This window comes from Rousettus aegyptiacus, unplaced genomic scaffold (assembly GCF_014176215.1).
Source record: "Rousettus aegyptiacus isolate mRouAeg1 unplaced genomic scaffold, mRouAeg1.p scaffold_m13_p_17, whole genome shotgun sequence".
Lineage (NCBI taxonomy): Eukaryota > Metazoa > Chordata > Mammalia > Chiroptera > Pteropodidae > Rousettus > Rousettus aegyptiacus.
Genome location: NW_023416292.1, coordinates 25,932,334 through 25,951,423, shown reverse-complemented (window position 1 = coordinate 25,951,423; position 19,090 = coordinate 25,932,334). Strand labels below are relative to the sequence as shown.

The following is a 19,090-nucleotide window of genomic DNA, read 5'->3' as shown; positions in this document are numbered from 1 at the left end:
GGCGTTCCAGCCCCCCACTTTCCTCACCTCGAGCTGTTCTGTCTTAAGGTCGGGGAAGGAAGCACAGAATTAACTTGGTGTCCAGATTTCCACTGTCGCTGAGACCCAGAACACTAACTCCACCACAGCGAGCGAGTGGGGAATTTGGGACTGGACCCCGGCTCCCGCCTGTGCCTGCCGCCCGCCTGCTTTGTGGCCTGGTTCTGCTCACTCCCCGGCCGGGACTAGGGGCCTCAGCTGTCAGGGCAGCCCGGCCGCACCCCAAGTTACAAGACCTAGACCTGTGCAGATGGACACGCCTCTCCTGGGGCGACTTTCTTAGGACAACTTCTCAGGATCCTTTCCTTCTATCGTCCCCTGACAGTCCGCCCACAAAGGCCCACGACACTAGGTTCTTTTCTGGGGGGTGGGGTGAGGGAAACCCCTTGCATAAGAAAGCTGGACACTGAATTTTGTTATATAGGTATATTGTATATATGCTGATGCAATCAGAGGAAAAACAGTGCAAATACAATTACAATTCATAATAATACTTGGTTTCGATGCCCCCGGGAACTGCCCCATTCCTCGGCTACCTCCCAACCCCCAGCTCGTCCCCACAGTATCAACCTAAGGCTGGGGCATGGGGAGGGGGGGCGGGTTAGGGTGGGGAGTGGGCTCTGCCAAGGCAGTGCTGGTGACCCGGAGGGACTACTCCAGGGTGGGGAGGCAAGGCACAAGTGGGGGGCGGGTGGTGGGGGAGGCGGCATCTCTGAGGAGGGGCGGGGTTGGAGCAGCTGCCAGTCTCAGTGTGCTGGGCCCGGCCCGCTCCCCTCCCCGCCCTCCACAGCCCTGCCCCCCTCCCCCGCCCCTTCCCCAGAAACCCTTTTGCACGGATCATACACAAACGGGCACATTACAAAATGACATCACACAGTTTCACAATATCCATGGCTAGGGCTTTTTTTTCTCTTTTTCAGTTTTTTTTTCTACACAATGTACAATTCCTTTTAAATGGATCAAGAAATAGCTTATATACACGAATGAGTCCTTGTTATAACTTCTCGGCAGCAAATATCATAAGCTAATGAAGGTTTCGTTGGACGGGAGGGAGCCTGGGGCGGGGCGGGGGGAGAAGGGTTACGCCTTCTGGAGGAGTGCGGAGAACAGGGAGTGGTTGGGGAAAAGGAACAAAAGTAAAATATCAAGAAGCATCTTTACAAAGCAGTTCTATAGCTAATTCCTTTTAAAGGGGAAAGGAAAGGTAACCAAAGCAGGAAAACATTTATCTCTGTGTCTTAAAAAAAAAAACAAACAAAAAAACCAAAAACTGTCTACCATACATACATCCAAAAATGTGGAAAAAATATATTCCAGGGATGGAGGAAGTCCAGATGTTGTGGTCAAATGACAGAAAGTAAAAATGAAAATTAAAAAGATGACGAATGTGGACCTCTGTCCCTCGGCTTCACCGGAGCCTTGCCACTCGCGGGCCCATGTTAGGCTCCTGGGGCGTAGGCCACCGTCCGCAAACTGCTGCTTTTAGAGCCCCTGGGGATAGGGACGCCAGGCAGAGCTGCAGGGGTCCTCACTGCCACCCTGAGCCTCGGGGCGCTGGGAGTAAAGGGTAACTCTGAGCAGAGGGTCTCTCCTCCTGTCTGTAAGCATGAGGGTTAGTGTCGCTGGGCCGAGGCCTGGAGATGGACAGCAACGACAGACTTGGAGGGACACAAGGCGAATCAGTGATGAAAAATAGAGAAACAAGGAAGCCGGAGGACAGGGGAGAGGAAGGGAAGGAAAGAGGTGGAAGGCTAATACTTCGCCATGATTAGGGAAAGCTCGTCCCCATTCCTAACCCCTGGGAAGGGCACGAAAACGGGGAGAAGAGGGCAAGAAATCAAACCGCAGCGATCGAGCAAAGGGTCACGGAGCCACACCAGTCAGCACGCGGCCTCTCTGGACAAACGGGGACGCCCCCCCGCCCCCGCCGCCTCGGTGGCGCCCCGTCACCGCCCATCCGCTAGCCATCTTCCTTCCAAACCCCACGCAAAGGTGGCCTGGCTCCTGGGGAGGGGACTCAGCTCAGGGCAGGGACCGCCCGCAGCCAGACGGTATTGCACATTCTCTGTTCCTTACTTTTAATCTCAACTGACAAGCTCGGGGACCTCGCACCTTTGAGCACCTCTGAGCCGGGGCAGGGAGACACAACAGAAACGGCACTTCGTCGTGTGGGGTAGACGAGACAGGCAGGCCGCAAGGCAGGACAACTTGTAGGGAAAATATTTTTTTTAAAAAAGCTTCCAATTTCATGGAAGAGAGAAAAGCAAAACCAAACGATTATTCCAGTGCTTTCAAAGCACAGAGGGCAAAGAAAAGATGTAAGAATATATCTTTATATATATATATATAATTTTAAAATAATCCCACACCCAGTTCCATTGACCCCCCTCCCTCTCCCACCACTTACAGTCAGGGGCACCACAGTCCCCAGAAAAATACTCCAAACGACCCCATCGCTACCTGTTCCTAGTGTCTAGCTTCCAGACCATTTCGCCACTGGGGGAACCCGACACAGGCCGCATCTCTGCTCCTTTATAAGTGCTCAATGAAATTGGGGGAAGGGAGAAAAGACAGAAGCCAGGAAGGCCCGTAGGGCCAGTATAATCACCCACAGTGGCTTGGGAGTTCGGGGAGGAGCTGGGAGTGGGGAGAACTGAGCCTGATCCAGCTCCTTCTCCCATTCCACCCCCACGTTTCATGGAGATGTGCAGTGTGTGTGTGTGTGTGTGTGTGTGTGTGTGTGTGTGAGAATTTTAAAAGTGCCTTACTTTAAAAAAGTTATTTAATTTTAAAAAATAAAAGCGGGGGAAAGTCTCCAGGTGGCTTCCAAGGGCAAAATGTTAAACTCCTCTGCACACCTGTCTGAGAGTACCCCTTCCTGGCACTGGCCGCTTCCGGAGCCGGCGAGGCAGGTGGGCGCACCCCGTGAGGAGAGCAGAAAGCCTCACCGCCTCGAGACAGCCAAGGCGTGGGCAAACGGGACGCTACTCTCCCCGGTCCCCCGAACAGCAACATTGCACAATTCAATTCATTCTCTACATTAGTAGCACTTAAGAAAAAAGTAAAAACACAAAAGCAAAACAGAATTCGGGGTTGGGGGGAGAATTCCGTCTCTAGCAGAGGCCTGAGCCAGCGCGGGCGCGAGCTGTCCCACTGCGATCGCGCGGAGGGCCTGACGCGGGGCCCTCGCCCGCACCGCCTCGCACGCAGAGCGTGAGGACAGACGGGAGTGTCAACTACGGGGAGAAAAACCCCCCTCCTTGCCCTGCGTCTCCGTCCTCCCCTCGGTTCAGTCACGCCCACTCCAACTTCTAGGACGCCAGCGACCTCAGGGTGGGGACAGCCATTACCCCGCAGGGCAAAAGGGCGCTGCGGTTATCGGGGGCACGCAGGGTGAAAAACAAAAGTGGGGTAGGGGAAATTTTTATGAAGAAACTAAGAGGAAATAATAATTTTCGGCTAGTTGGCCTGGAACAGATTTCCGGCCTCCCCAGGGGGTGGGAGACCAGTCACCCCTCAGCACCCGGAGGGCCAGAGCCTGGACACCATGCCCCTCCCCGCCTCGCTCCGGGCAATTCCGGGGTGGCTGAGGTTTAAAGCTTCTCCCTCTACGCTCTTCCCGGAGCCCATTTCACGCTGACCACCTCGGAGCCCCCCGCGGGTGTGCGCAGCTGCTTCTCGCCTGATGCCGCCCCCTGCCCCAGGTTAAGTGCATAAGAGCTTCGGCCCTAACACCTCTAGTCACGTCCTACACGGCAGCCGGGGACCCTACGGCGACGCTCCTATCATTTAGCTGAATGTTGTGTTTACGGGGGGGAAAAAAAAGATGATAGAAAAATACTGGGGGAAAATAAAAAGGTTTAACCGTCCACTGAACAAAGGGAGGACACACACATCATTAAAAATGATAATAATTATAGCATAAAAACAAACTCCAGAAACACACGTCGGAGGGCTCGGACCCCCCCGGCCCTCATTCTGACCTCTCTCAGAGGCGGGGACCCACCTCGCTGCGAAAGAAAACCGGGGAGACAGTGCAGAACAGATGGCAGCAGTGTGAGCTAGCGGGAGGTGGGGGCGGGGCGTGTGTTCTTGCTGATTTCTATGTTTTGTCTTCTGTTTCTGTTTTGTTTTCCGTGTATGGTAGGCACCAGTACAGGCACTGCATGCGACGGAAGTTGGGGCGACAGGACGGGAGAGGGTGAAGGATTCGAGGCTGGGGCAGCGAGTGGGACAGGCGTTATTTCTGCCCACTGATGGACTGCGATATAGACCGGGGCGGGATCATGTCTAACAGGTACTCCCGCTGCCGGTCCGCCAAACTGGGGGCTTTGTGTCCTCCGATGCCAGTGTTCAAGTATGCGATGTTGACACCTAGACCCAAGAGACAAAAGTGGGGGCAGATATTAAAAGGGGAGCCGATGCCGTCTGCACCGCCCGGGCTGCAGACCTGGAGACGGGAGGGCACATCAGAGGCTGCCCACTTCTGCCCAGACTTAGTGAAGTTCTGCGTCAGTGCGACTCCTCCTGAAGTTTCGCTCCTCTCGGGAATAATGGCACAGGAGAGTCAGAGAAAGCAATGATGACAGGAAGATGATCAGGACAGAGAAAATCGCTGAATCTGTTTGGGTTCGGGAGCTGCTGGAGGAGGAGAGCGGTCCCTGGGGGGGCCATTCACACAGGATGAGGGCAGTGGATGATCCTGCAGGTCTGGCCAGAGCCACCTGCTGGTCTGATCAGTAACTACATGCACCAAAGGGGCGTATTAGACATTAACTTCCCAACAGCAGGGACCGTGTCATTTTCACTACCAAAACCCAAGTGCACTGTGCCTGCCATAAAACATGAAGTCAGTAAATATTTGATAGGAACAAGAGTGAAAGCAGTAGGACCTAAAGAAAGATCAGAAAACGAGAAGGGACAAGCCACCTAAAGAGGCAGCTAAAGAACTGAGTGCTAAAGAGCTGGACCCTGAGAGAAGCCCTCAGAGCCGCACCCCTTACCTGGCATGCCGAGGAGGCCACCTGGCACAGACAGCTGGGGCGCCTGTGCGAAGTTGGAGAGCATGGAACGGGCAGATGTGGGCATGCCGCGCTGGAGGCTGCTCTGGGGCTGTGGCGCCTGCAGTGATGGAGAGAGTGGTCATCACGACCTGCCACGACGGGCTCCGGGGGCAGTAAGGGTACACATGATTCCCACAGAAGAAAACACAGGTTGGGACAAATGGCTGACAGGCCCGCGAGAGAACTGCTCACCTGCCGAAGCGTGTGATGTCTCATTATGGTCTCCTGTTTACTGACGCTGGACACAGCGGGGGCCGTGGTGGGGGAGAGGGCTGCCTGCTGCTGTAGCCGCTGTTCGATCTCCTGTTGGGAGTCATCGGGTCACGGTGGGCGGGGCAGCCCCCAATTTCCTAACCAGAAAACCTAGGTGTCTTCTTATCGCTAATGCTGCCAGCTAGTTGGAGGGACATGGAAGAGGCAACAGAGTACGGCGGGGTAGGTGCACTGACGACTCTGGGTACAAGCAGCCAGCCTGCTTCACGGATTAAGGGGTGCCTCCCTCCGGGACAGCTGGCTCTCAGCCGGCTGGAGAGAGCTGGGGAGTGGCCGTGAGCTGATCGATATAATGAAGGCTAATGAGTTCCCGAGGTTTTATTTCTGACTCCCATCTACCCACTTTCCAGAAGGTTCGTGATGCTACTCAAAGGGGTCTGATAGGCGATGTGGTAGAAAATAGGACAGAGGAAAAGGACTTGAGGTCCAAACACACCCACGGCGCGAGGCCGCCCACGCGTTAAGGCCGCAGGAGGCGCCCGCGCGCCAGCCCCGCTGCCCTTCGCGGGTGGCTTCATCGTCCTCCCCTTCCTCTGCCATTTGTCAAATACGAAGTGCCAATAACTGCTTCTCTCAAAGAGGTTTCTCACACAGATACGAATCCTTCCCAACGAAATGCATTTGTCTGAGGAGGAAATGAAGTCGAGGGCGGAGGGGTTGCTCTGGTGCTACGAGGGAAAGCCACGCGTCTCGGCCTCTGCCGTCGTCCCTTAATCTCGGCCACTTGGTATCACTCAACGCTCCCACCAATCAGAAGCGGTTGAGTGGAAACAGAAAACACAAGGGCGAGGAGAAAACAGGGGCCCCAGGCCTGTGGGTCCCAGGAGCCCAGACCCCCGGCCGCGCGGGGGCTGGCGGGAGGCCCGGCGTCTCACCTGCTCCTGCTGCAGCGCTTTCACGAACGCGTTTTTCAGCCGGTTGGTGTGCTCGGCCTTGAGAGCCTTCTTCTGGTTGGAGGTCATACATTGCTCACACAGAATCTTACCGCTCTTCTCCTGCTTCCAGTGAGGGGTGAAGTCCGTGCGGCACTGGGCACAAACAAAGGGTTCGACCCGCAGAAGTGAGGCACAGCTTTTGCCTAGATGCCAACAGAAAGAACCATCAGTGCTTCCTCCCCATCGCCCGTTTCTCTTCATCAGACGACTCTACTTCCAGGAGTACACTGTGCTGAGTTGAGAAAGAGGCCACAAAAAGAATACCCCGTAGTTTACAGAACACTTGTATCTCCTTCGGTTGTAACAGCATTACTTTAGTGAATTCGAATAGGACGCCACGTACAGATGAGGAACTGAGCCTAAGGAACAGCCCCTAAACGACAAAGCTGGGACGGGAACCCAAGCATTCGGATTCCCTGCCGTACCACAATGAGAAGAAAACGTGCGTCGATTCAGAGTTAGAGGTCCCCGCCTCACTCAGCCACCGCCGTGCTTCCTGGCACCTCTACCTGAGTACACTTACTCTTGTCGCACGTCTGTAATTTTGGTTACCAGTGCCTACGTCACTCACTTCGTGACCTGTTTCTAGCCAACACTGAGCCCTTCAGGCGCTTTGCTGCGGGAGTCCCCCCAAGTTCGCATGTGGGAAACCCAGGCTTAGTGCGGACCGCGCGGTGTCACTACTCTGCAGCCGGTTCAGTGCTGGCTGACCAGCCCTCACGTGGCCAGAGTCATCTGCGTCGGCGCCTGTGTTCTCAACCATGAGCGCTCCAATGGCAGGGGCTGAATATAATGGGGCAGCACAATGTCCCATAAACAAACACTGACGTTAAAAATCAGTGATGCCGTCATTAAAGTATGCATGCATCCTGCCAGGCACCCTTTAAAAGAATTAAACGATATATTGCAAAAAAATACACAAGACACACAACCAAAGCGTTAAGCCTAAAACATACACACACACAAAAGGCTTTGCTGAGATGTTGCTCCCGCAGAGCCTCTGAAAAAGGAATGGGAGGTTGCTCAGCACCAATAAGAAGAGGCTGCTTAAGATGACGCGGTACCCTGCGTTACTCTGCTCACGTCAATGAGGCGTGGCAACCTCTTCCTTAGAAAGACTGACCAGAAGAATCGGTCTTACCTTGGCTGTCGATGACACTCTGTACGACTTCTTCCAAGCCTACCATGTAGATGAACTCGCTATTGGCCGCACTAGGCAGGAAGTGAAGCAAGGGAGCGGGAGGTTTCGGGGGTGGAATCTCCAGGAGTGTCTTTTCCAGCTGTTTGCGAAGAGCCAGTTTGGCTGCGGCCTGCGAGTTGGCAGCATCGGTCATGGCGCTGGGGCTAGGAAGTGGTGAGGACACTCTGTTCACGGTCCCTGGCTGGATGTGGGAGGCGAGGTTCATATAGATGGCAGAAGATGTTGTGCGCTGACAGGGAACAGAAGAACTTGACTGCTGAAACAGAGCAAGTGCAGGGGTCAGTGCTGCTAGGTGGAAGAAAGGCCCAATTCTTGCTTCTGGGGCAGAGAACACTGTCAGATCCTGGCCTAGGCTACTTAGCTTCCCCGAAACTCAGAAGAAGACAGGAGGTGTCCAGCTTCACGGAAGAAGAACACCAGCACACGGGAAAGGAGAATGCTAGTGGCTCTGAGCTGCGCCCGCCTCCTGTCACCCGCCCCGTGCTGCTCCCGGCCTGCCCCCCCCGAGTGGGTGTCGGCTCACTGCTGCTCTGCTGCACAACCTCCCTTCTCCACTACTATTTTCATGTAATTCCTCGATGCTTCCGGTTTTGAGACAGCTGCCCCAGCTCCACCAAAATTATCCTTTTTGTCTTAAGAGTTTCTTTCTGTCTGAAAATGTAAAACCTATGGTCCTTTCAACAGGAAAGGAAGTAAAGGATTTCCCCGTTTCCAAGCTGGGGCTCTTACCGGCTGGTAACTGATGGCGGGGTTCATGTTGGGCGTTGTGGTGCGTACGAGGCCGGGCTTAGGCGGGCCCCGCTGGCCCTGGAGCTGGGCTGGGTTCGGGGCGATCACACGCTGGGACATCAGCATGTGTGGGAGGGTGGTATTGGTCGCTGAACGGATGACGCTGTGACCCTGAAAGAGAAGAAAAGAACAAATCGTAGGTCGTAAAACGCCCCACAAAACGCTCAAGGGAAAACACTACCTATAACACACAACTGACTAGAAGCTCAGACAGACTTGGCGATTGTCTAATGATCTGTGAGAATTCTACCATCACCGCGAACCCTTGTTCGCGGCTCGGAGTTCCTAGCTTTTGTGCTATCAGCTACCTAACCGTACATGGGAAAGGGCCAAGCTGGAAACCTTCCCTAGAGAAGAGAAACTACAGTGGGAGGAAGAGGGTTATTCATCCTTCTATTGCAGACTAAATCATGTCATAAAGCAAGGGTCCCCAAACTCCCAGGCTATGGACTGGTACCAGCCCATAGCCTGTTAGGAACCAGGTCACACAGCAGCAGGTGAGCGGCGGGTGAGCTGGCGAAGCTATAACTGTATTTGCAGCCACTCCCCAGCACCAGCATCACCGCCTCAGCTCCGCCTCAGATCATCAGGCATTAGATGCTTATAAGAGCACCGGTTCCCAGTGCCAAAAAGGTTGGGGATCTACAGGACTATCTCATATCTGCGGTGATAACACCTCTGTCATGGCCGGGTTCTTCCGTAACCTTCACACGAGCCCTAAAACAAAAGAAGGGATAAGCAGGACCCTCTGACACTAAGACCCATCACAGGTCACATACCTGTAACGTCCTCAGATTCTGAGGCTCGACACCTTGGGCCCCCGGCCGGGAGGGGAGCTTGGATAGGCCCTGCTGCCCCACATGGGCCGGTGACGGCTGAACAATAGACGCCGCATTCTGTACAACTGGAGTCTGGGGGAGAGAGCAGCAAATCAGACAGCAGAAAAGCTAACAATCAGAGGTAAGAATCCGGTACGTTTCTATACTTTTAAAATACTTTGTCAGTGTGAAGCTCCTACTGACCAGGAGGAAAAGGGAGAAAAACAGAATCAAGATTTTCTTGATTAAGGCCTAAGGTTAAAAAAAAAAAAATCACTCTTCCTAAACTTAAAAACTATGTGACGACAGAATAATAAGCCGGCCCGCTGGGCCCGCAGGGGCAGGGCCGTCTCTGGCCCGGTCCCCTGCTGCCCCCCGGTCCCCTGCTGCCGGGCTGCAGTACCTTCTGGACCACGTTCTCCTTCTGCAGCTGACTCTGTCTCAGCTTCTTCAACAGCACCAGCCGGGCTTCCTCCAGTCGCAGCTCGTCCCGCAGCTGCTTGATGAGCTGCTGCCGCTCCTCGATGCCTTTCCCCTAAGGACACAGAGACTGTCAGCTACAGCAGCAGGGCCCAGCGTCCCCTCAGGCAAGACGAGCCCTGTTTTAAGGTCTGAAACCCTCATCTTCCCCAAAAAGCAGAAGTGTTGATAGGACTGTTATCTGTGTCCTTGGGGCCTGGGCACAGAACCTGGTATTCAGTAGGCACAGTAAGTCCTCACTGAACATCATTAATAGGTTCTTGGAAACTATGACTTTAAGCTAAGTGACATATAATGAAACCAATTTTATCACAAGTTAATCACTATAAACAAGAGTTAAGTTCTTATAGCATGTTTCTGGTTACAAAAACACTGCCAAACTGCTAAATAAAAAACAAACATTTTTAATTTTTTCTTGGTTGACCTCACAGATTGCAAGGACCTGTCAACTTACAATCCCTTATTTTTTACACCTACAGCACCTGGGCTTCCTAGGTGGTCAAATACTAACCAGGCCCGACCCTGCTTAGCTTCCAAGATCAGACGGGATCGGGCTTGTTCAGGGTGGCCTGGCCAAAGACCCAAACATTTCTAATGTTAAACACTGAAATAGATGTGAGCTATATATACATTTAAGAAAAATTAATAAAAACAAGTAAGGTAATTATTTTTCAACAGGCTTGTTCCAGTCCAGGGTCACAAGCGCCCGGAGCCTCTCCTAACAGCTCAGGGCGCATGGCGAGAGCCAGCCCTGCACAGTGCGACCCAGGCCCACTCACACTAGGACAATCTGGACATGCCAGTTAACCTCATGTTTCACAACTCTGGGATGTGAAAGGGAACTGGAGACCCTAAAGAAAACCCACACAGACATGGCGGGTAGGGGGGACAAGCAAACCCCACACAGACGCTGGCCCCAGCCGGGAACTGATCTTTTTTTCTCGTTAACACTATGAGAAAATTACAATGAACAAAACAGCATCAAAGAACCTGCTGTCCTCAGAAACGCTCACAGAATGAGGGGGGACCACAGGCATGCCAGCCAACCAGATTCCCGGCAAAATATGGGGCGGCTGAAGGGAGACAGCGCTTCCCCTTCAAACAATGCTCCCAAATCTTTTAAAGCCATGTTTCCTCTAGCAACAGATGAGAAACGTAGGAACCCCCCATACTCTGAGACCCAGGACGGTGTAGGAGCTGTCTTTCCAGCCAAAAGTTCACTTCAAGAGACCTGAATTATAAAGCTGTTTTCATTTTCCAAAAATAAAATATACTGAATATGCTTTTCCAGACTATCTTTCTCCACTTGATTCTAACGGGGCATGCCCTTGAGGCTGAGAATCACTCATCCAGCTTCGTCAATGGGTAGCTATTTAGATCTGAAACGTAAACCATGAATGAAAATAACAGACAGGGACTCTCACCAAATTCAACAGAAGCATGAAAAACATTTTTCTCTCTTTCTTAGTATCTGCCTCTCCCCACCTCCCTCTTTTACCTTAAACATCTCTAAGTTGGCTGCTTTGAGTCTTTCTTCCATTCGGGAGCTGGAACGGGGACTGGAAGCCTCATTATCAGACAAAACAATGATGTCTGGGGAGGGAGTTAGCCTTCCTCGGTCTGGCTCACTAGACAAGATAAGAAAAAAATTAAGGTATTCCAACAGTGAAGGTTCACAGAAAAGTTTTAAAAAATTCTTTTCTACACTGGGAAAAGAAATCCAAGGGACCTTTCAGGTTTGTCTCGATGCACTCAAGGGAAGACAGGGAACTCGAATCCTATCAGGATAAAGAAGACGCCAAAATGTAGGTGACGCTAAAACCTCAGCAAAAACCCTCTCCCTGTCTAAATTCCTCACCGTGGCGGGAGAGACAAAGCCTGGTTTTAGTAATGGAAATGAGAAATGAGTGTTCTTATATCACTGCCTTAACTCAAATTCGAAATGTTTTCCCCACATCTCACTCTCCTTTAGGTTGTCTCTTTAGTTACGTAGGGGCTCGAGAAGAAAATGGCCAGCCTGACAGGGGACAGCAGGACAGAGGCAGTGGGGCCCACCTGCCCGGGTCAGGTACAGAGGATAAGGAGGCAGCTCATCGTACTGGCAGCAGCATGGCCCTGGGTCTCCGAGGGTTTACCAGGACGGAGGTTAATGGCCAATTCCAGAGTCTACCCTGTGAAAAGCTAAGGCATACGAAGGTCCTGCTGTCACTGGCTCGGGGGACCGGACAGCGCCAAGCATAACACCCACGGCCTTCTGAAGGGCCGCAACTCTGGAACTCGACATACGTAGCTTACATGTACTTGCCAGAGTTCTACTAAGCACCTTCCCTCAGAAAGAAATGTCTAGAAACGACTCTGAGTCCCTAGTCTTCCAGACTGGCTGCCTATTTATTAAACACCCCAGTTCTGTCTTTGTGGGGCTAGCCTCAGAAGAATCAGACTCGTCTCCCTAAGATGATGAAAAACGACACCCACTGCTTAAGACCTGGATGACAAGAATCCTGGAAATTCTGACTGAGGGTCCCAGATCGATGACCATGTCTTCTTCCTTTCCTCTAATTTCTGAACTCAAAGACATCTTCCCAGACCCTGCTTCGGGGTCTCCACTGCGTGTGCAAAGTATAGGCCTCGAGCAATGTGCTCTTAGGTCCTATATGAACGTGCAGCCCCAGCTCTCACCACCCACAGCTCTGCAGTCCTCAGAGCCTCTTTCCCACGTCCCAGGGCTTCTTGCCTCAGCTGCTAAGGCACAGGTACTGTTCGAATAAGGCACCCGGGACGGCTGGGACAGGCTTTCCATTTCTCAACTGAGTTACCAAAATCAACAAAATTTAGCTGAGGAAACGAAAGAAGGTGCCAGGTAACAGGAGTGACTACGGCGCGCATGGGCAGCTCGACCAGCTCGGGTCGCAGGCAGTGCGCTGATGATGCAGGGTCCTAGGAGGCGCTGCCGCTGCGGGGACAGAGAACCTTTTGCTCTCTAGGCCCCCGTTCCGACAGTAATGCTCAGGCCTAACAATGTGATTCACGTTTTGGTGAGTTATTTGTCATTTCCATATTCCTTCCTCCCCGCTGTCCCCAACACTGACATGGGTGAACAATTTTGAGCTCTGGCAGATTTCAACTTCTACTTGACTCCCTAATGCTTACACAAACGGTGTTTACATCACGTTCCGCTCTGGTCCTGGGTGGATGTGCGCATCACAGATGACTTCTGAGCTAAGGCATTCGTCCTCGCTCAGACGAGTGCCACCTACTGCTTAGGGGCTGCACAGCAACAGGGCAGGCAGAGAGAAATTCCTGGATGGAGATTTGGAATTGAGCGGCATTCATCAAGAAGCTGTATCTGAGAACAACCCTAAATGATATTTTATTTCCAGATATAATCAAACCTACATTAGACAGCACAGGTAAGATAAATCCCAAGTCAAGTTTAATTCTTAAAAAAAAAAAAAAATAAAAATAATTTTTTTTTTTCCACTTTGACCTGGGATTCTGGCCTCATTTAGCAAACTTTCCAGGGACAGAAATTATTTTCCTACTTTCTCCAACTTATATATATGATTTACAAATTTGGTGTTCTTAAGTATGAAACACTACCTGTCACAGAGACATTAAAAGCTGGGCTTGCTGCTGACGTCACATTTGACTCAGACTGGCAGATTCCCAAAAGCTATAAAATGCCTAACCCTCAACCCAGCAGTAAAAACAACGAAAAGAAAACTGCCATGTCTCCCTAGCATTGCAAAATATAAGTGGTATTAGCTGGATGCACACCTTACTGCACAGACACATCGTGCCCCAGTCATGGGGGAATAAAAAGATACTTAGGGAATCACGATATGGTTATCATGTCAAAAGCTCTTCTTTCTGCTTTTTAAATTCTTTCTTCCTTTTATCCATATCAAATAAACCATTGTTCTCCTTGCTGAGCAATCTATCAATCTTATTCAGTCTTATAAAAAGCTTGAGGCTAAGTGCAAATAGCTGTCACTATATCTGATGAAAGGGAAGAAGAGAGACATAGGCCAATAGGGCCTATTTTTTCCATGTGGAATGGGATCTAGATGGTTTACTTCGAGCCTCTCTTCCTGGAGACCACTGAAAACAATTCCCAGTTTCTAGAGGATCAAGTTTCAAAAGTTCATCCCTCAAAATAAAATTAAAAGCAGTGGTAGGCTTTTCAAGGTAGCCTGACTTTTTAATACAGAATTTATCTGTGATGCTGGACAATTCCAATAGCACTGAGGTCTTACCAAAATATGTAATATTATTTCTGTGAAAAACGCATCTTTGGTTCCAATTTGAGATATGAGGAATCCACCCAATATTTTTCCTCTTCTTCCTCCACAATGAAGTGGTAGTACTCACTGGGTCCAGAAGGGAAAGGGGGTTATGGGGCAAGTGGGGTGCTCGGGTGCATGATCTCATTCACCCACACTCTTTTTTTTCCCCAAAGGATCTAAAGATTAATCTACTTTCATACTATTCTGCTGACACTACCTACAGCTTCCAAGGATTTTTTCCCTCACCCAGGACCGCTAGGGAATTTATCTAAAATTTCCTAAGAGTTTCTGATACAACACCAAGAATTATGTTTCCTCACTGGGTGTTCTTTAAAAGAATAACCCTGGGACAACGCTAGAAAGTAAACATTAAAAGGTAGAGGAAGAAACCCAGGTAAGGTTATAACCATTCCACCCTTCCTTCCCTTTCCCCATCGGTCCAGCTTAAAGATCCTGCTTTGGATCAGCTCTAAGACAAACTCAGAAGACCAGCTGGAGGGCGCCTGGACACTGAAGAGTGATTTGCAAACTGAATGTTCTTAAAACTACGGTTTGTCCACACGGTGATTCACTTGTCAAGGCAGGCTCGGCCTCCAGCCGGTTCTAGGTGCCTCTTCCGAGTGTGTGCTCTGCAGCTGCATGTACGCGACAAGACACCAGAAAAAAGGCCTGTGAAAACTGATGCTGTACATGCGAGCGCGCGAGCACAAGCATGAGTGCACACGTGCGCGCACACGTGTCTGCACGTGTGGAGGCTGGGGAAAGCGGCACAAATGAAGCAGGGATGCACAGAATTACCCCGTGAAGACAACGTCTTTGTTGACAAAAGAAAAGATGGGCCCGGATTTCTGGATGTAACAAAAGCTGGGACTCCACAGTAAATAGATCCTAAAACTCATGGGGTGATCGGAAGACAAGGCTGTTTTTCCTCCTAAAACAGCCGTAAGATTAGAGTGAAAGTGTATATTAACTCACTTTTAATTGGGGTATCAGCTCTATAGTGTCTCCTTTATCCAGAAATGACCACTTTGTCTTAAGAGCGAGAACTACGATTCTCTGTATACTAAGCAAATTTTTGAGGCACCTAGTTTCATTTGGAAATGTGAGGAATTCAGGGTCAATTAAGATGGCACAGGTATGACTTCTTTCAAGAACCTTAAGGATGAAAACCACCCTGCTGTCCTTGAAACTCACCCCACTCCCATGAGTTTATAGTTTATGAGACGATCCTGCCCACGGAGGCAGGTGACCTGGCCATACCTGCGCCTGGCGCTCATATCCACAGGCTCGTCACTGATGTTCTCCTTGCCTGGCCTTCCGGCAGTCCTGCTGTCGCCATGAGGCCTGAGATTCCCATTGAGTTTCTCTTCATAACCCTTGACACCGCTGCCGTCCTGTTTGGTGGGTAACTCATGTGGCACCTCAAGATTTGCCAAATCCTTCCGCTTAAGCAGTGCCAACATTTTCAGACGCTCCATAGCCTCGTGCCCCTCCATTTTGAGTCGCTTGGCCAGGACGTCATCTCGCTCATCTGCTGGGTCCAAGCTCCGCTTCAACAGATTCAGGCGAAGAGCATCTTCCGTCATTCTATCCATCCTGTGGAAAGAAGACAAGTCAGATCAGAGCTGAAGCCCTTACACAGTCCATAAAGACAGAGGGAGGGGGTAAAGGTATTCAGAAGATAGAAGTTCAAAGTTACCTCAGCTAACCTTCTACCTGGTATCTTTCTAGAAACTAAAGAAACTACGAATACTCTCCAGTCACTGAGGCCCAAACTGCACGCCTGAAACCAGGCACCACACTCATCTTGACAGTCCATTAAGAACCGACATCTCAAAAAAGAAACCTTGTTTTGTGCACGCATGCCCAGAGTCAGATGCTTTGGTTTTAGCTCTCATACCAAATTTGTTTCCTGGAAAAGACTCTTATGAGTAGGAAGTTCCTCAGGTCACACACATGTACCTTAAATTGGCCTATCTTATGAATGGAGAAATATGAGTAAGATGCATTAGACGAAATGTATCTAAAAGGAAGACTCAGTTGTCTGGATACAGCAAATATCGGAGGAGTCTACTGTTATCTGCCCTCAACTCCATACAGAGATAGATTCCATACCAGAAGATACTTGGCTTTGTTTAACGAAGAACTCAGGTGCTTAGGCTGATAACAGGTTAGTATTTTCTCTACTCATGCAGCAAAATGATTAAAGGTAAGCGAATTATCATTTCCACGTCTTTGCTTTTTTTCACACTAACAAAATCTAGATGCAGAATTTCTCCAGCACTTTTAAACCCAGGGCTGTTCCGTGGTAGGAAACAGCAATGAGGCACTGTGAAGACAAAACTGTGAGTCATCGCAACACAGGTTCGAACTGCTACTTACTTTAATAAGGCCGAATAGTCAACGTTACTCTCTCTCTCAATTTCATCTGTAAAAGTGGACTCTTAGATTGTGCTAAATGAAACTTAATTTCTATACCCTTGGGCTATGACTTCCATACCTAAAATATGAGATAAGGCCTGCCAATTCAAACGCTCAACGAGTAAGACAGAGAGGACTACACATGTTAATTGGTGTTCATGTGAAGAAAAATATGCATGTGCTTGAGGCGTCTTCCTGCGGTACAGAGTGAAATAACAGCTATTCAATTCTTTTCTGGTTATAATGAAGAAAGAGAGTAACCAACAAAAAAATTTCCAATAAAAAGAAACAGACTTTTTGGAAACCAGAGAAGTCGGAACTCAGATCTCTGAAATTCTGGGGTAACGTTTCTTAATTCTCTTTAAAGGCCAGATTTATGGATATATAATTCACATATCATACAATTCGCCTAAAGTATATAATTCAATGGTTTTTAGTATATTCACAGTTAAACAACCATCATCATGATCGACATTTTAGAATATTTTCATCATCTCCCCCCTAAAAAACCCATGCTCATTAGCAGTTTTTCTCCTTTCTCCCAAGCCCATGCCTGTCCATCACGATTTACTCTCTGTCTCTGAGTTTGCTCATTCTGGACTTTTTATGTACGTGAAATCATATGTAGTCTTTTGTGACTGGCTTTTTTCACTTAGCATTATGTCTTTAAAGGTTCATTCATGTTGTAACATACATCACTACTTCTTATCTTTTTATGGATGAGTGATATTCCACTGCGTGAGTATCTATTTATCCATTTATCAACTGACGGACATTTGTCCCCCCCACCCCCCCACTTTTTGCTATTATTAACAACGCTGCCGGGAAGTTTGTGTACAAGGTTTTGAGGAGCACGTGTTTTCAATTCTTCTGGGCATATGTGTACCTAGGGGCAGAATTGCTGGGTCCCGTCCCGACTGCTGCCAGAGTGGCCGCGCCGTTCCACAGTGCCGCCGGCGGTGCCCAAGGGTTCCCGTTTCTCTGCGTCCTCTTAGTTCTCTTTTTAGTTTCGGATGTGAGACTCAGGATATATCATAGAAAAACATCCTTAAGTTACAGGTCTCCCAAAGATTTATTCTGACATGTGTTACTTCTAAAGTGGTTTACCTCTGAAAAGCACCCCCAGATGGAGTGACTGGAGAGCTGAATGTCACATAGAACACCAAAAGCCTAAGCCCCACTGTACAGCGACAGCGTCCTGGGCAACTTGATCATCACCTTATGTTGAGAGCACAATTGAGAATACTGTGGGGAGGTGTGGAGTGTGGGAAGAGTCTGTCATTCAACTAACTACGCACCTAGATGCTAAAAAAGAAGAAAGTCAGGAAAGTACACAGCAAGATAGAGAAATGTAAATTAATATAGTACAGTGTTCTAAGTTTTGAGATAAATTATTTTCATGAGCACTGAAGATATATAGCAAAACTCAACAACCCGGGGCTAAATGGAGTTTGGGATGCTATCGTTGTCTTGGTTTCATGAACAGACAGTTATACAAACAAGTGAAAGCAGTTCAAATATATATAATCCCCCTTATTAAACTACAAAGACGCAGATACACTGAAAGTTTAGAGAAACCAGACCAGACGGCTGAATGCCTAAGGTGAGTAATCTTTCCCAAGCGATGGCTTAAGAACTCTGACCAAATTTTCCTTGCCCACTTTTTTTTTAACTGAGGTAACACTGGTTTATGACGTCATCACAGACCTCGCGTGCACGACAGCCACATCCACTACAGTGTGCTCCCCACCCAGTGTCTGCTTTCCACCTGTCACCATGCCATGGCCCCCTTTACTCATTTCACCCTCCCCCTTCCCTCTGGGAGCCACCGGCCTGCTGTCTGCATCTGCGAGTTCGATTTTGTTTTGTCTGTTGTTTATCTTCTACACACGAGGGAGATCACAGGGCGTCTGTCCTTGTCTACTTCACTCAGCACTAACACCCTCGTGGTCCGTCCACCTGTTGCGAACCCCTTGCCCACGCTGGGCCTTACAGACCTACCAGCCCCGACTGCACATGCTCACAGCTACGCCTGCCGCAAAACCCAGGGGAACACGAATCCGTCCTGGAAACGTCATGCCAAGTAAGCCTGACACAGAAGGACAGACATTTTACGGTTCCACTCACATGAGGATGAGGTACCCAGAATAGGCAAATCCCCAGAAACTGAAAGTAGAGGCTGCCAGCGGCTGAGGTGGTGGTGGGGAGCCTGTGCGGGGTATTATTTAATGGGAACAGAGTCTCTGGGATGAAGAAAAAGTTCTTAAAATAGACAGTGATAATGGTTGCGTAACACTGTAAATGCACCTAAAGCTGCTGAACTGTACACTTAAAATGGCAAATTTTACTTTATGTATATTTTCCCACAATAAAAAAATTTCTTAAAAATTCGACGTAACAGAGCCTGATTAAAAACAACACAATCTTTTTGAGATTATAGAAATGTTTTAAAACTGGACCGTGGTGATAGCTGCACAACTCTATAAATTTACCAAAAAATAAAAAATAAACTCACTGAATCACACACCTAAATTATACTCCAATAAAGCTGTAAGATATTCAACGTAAACTTGTCGCACATAAATTTCTCTCAAAAAAACCCCACAGCTTTTGTACAATGAATGGTGTTACGTTGCCTTTTAAAGCCCAACCAACCTTTTTTGTTTCTCCTGGGCTGCTAGTAACAACTAATATTTCTGCAGTACCCACCTGAATGCCAAACATGCTACTAGCCACTTTGTCATGTGCTCTTCTTTAACTTTCCTCAACAAGTCATAACAGGTAG

The 19,090-nt window shown here is 49.4% G+C and overlaps 1 protein-coding gene across 6 annotated transcripts in view; it reads right to left on the bottom strand.

Moving 5' to 3' along the window:
• Positions 1–916: 916 nt before the first annotated feature.
• Positions 917–19,090, bottom strand: part of GATAD2B (GATA zinc finger domain containing 2B) — a 65,051-nt gene continuing 46,877 nt past the window's right edge. For 5 of the 6 annotated variants that reach the window (XM_016141465.2, XM_016141423.2, XM_036234906.1 and 2 more), the window contains 10 exons: positions 15,145–15,480; positions 11,097–11,226; positions 9,522–9,653; positions 9,080–9,211; positions 8,241–8,411; positions 7,452–7,767; positions 6,251–6,453; positions 5,295–5,405; positions 5,043–5,160; positions 917–4,413 (listed from right to left, as the gene is read on the bottom strand). In XM_016141465.2, coding sequence (XP_015996951.1) covers positions 4,280–4,413; positions 5,043–5,160; positions 5,295–5,405; positions 6,251–6,453; positions 7,452–7,767; positions 8,241–8,411; positions 9,080–9,211; positions 9,522–9,653; positions 11,097–11,226; positions 15,145–15,479 — 1,782 coding nt within the window. In that variant the 5' untranslated portion in view covers position 15,480 and the 3' untranslated portion in view covers positions 917–4,279. The remainder of the gene's footprint in view (positions 4,414–5,042; positions 5,161–5,294; positions 5,406–6,250; positions 6,454–7,451; positions 7,768–8,240; positions 8,412–9,079; positions 9,212–9,521; positions 9,654–11,096; positions 11,227–15,144; positions 15,481–19,090) is intronic. The other variant, XM_016141468.2, reaches the window with a different exon arrangement.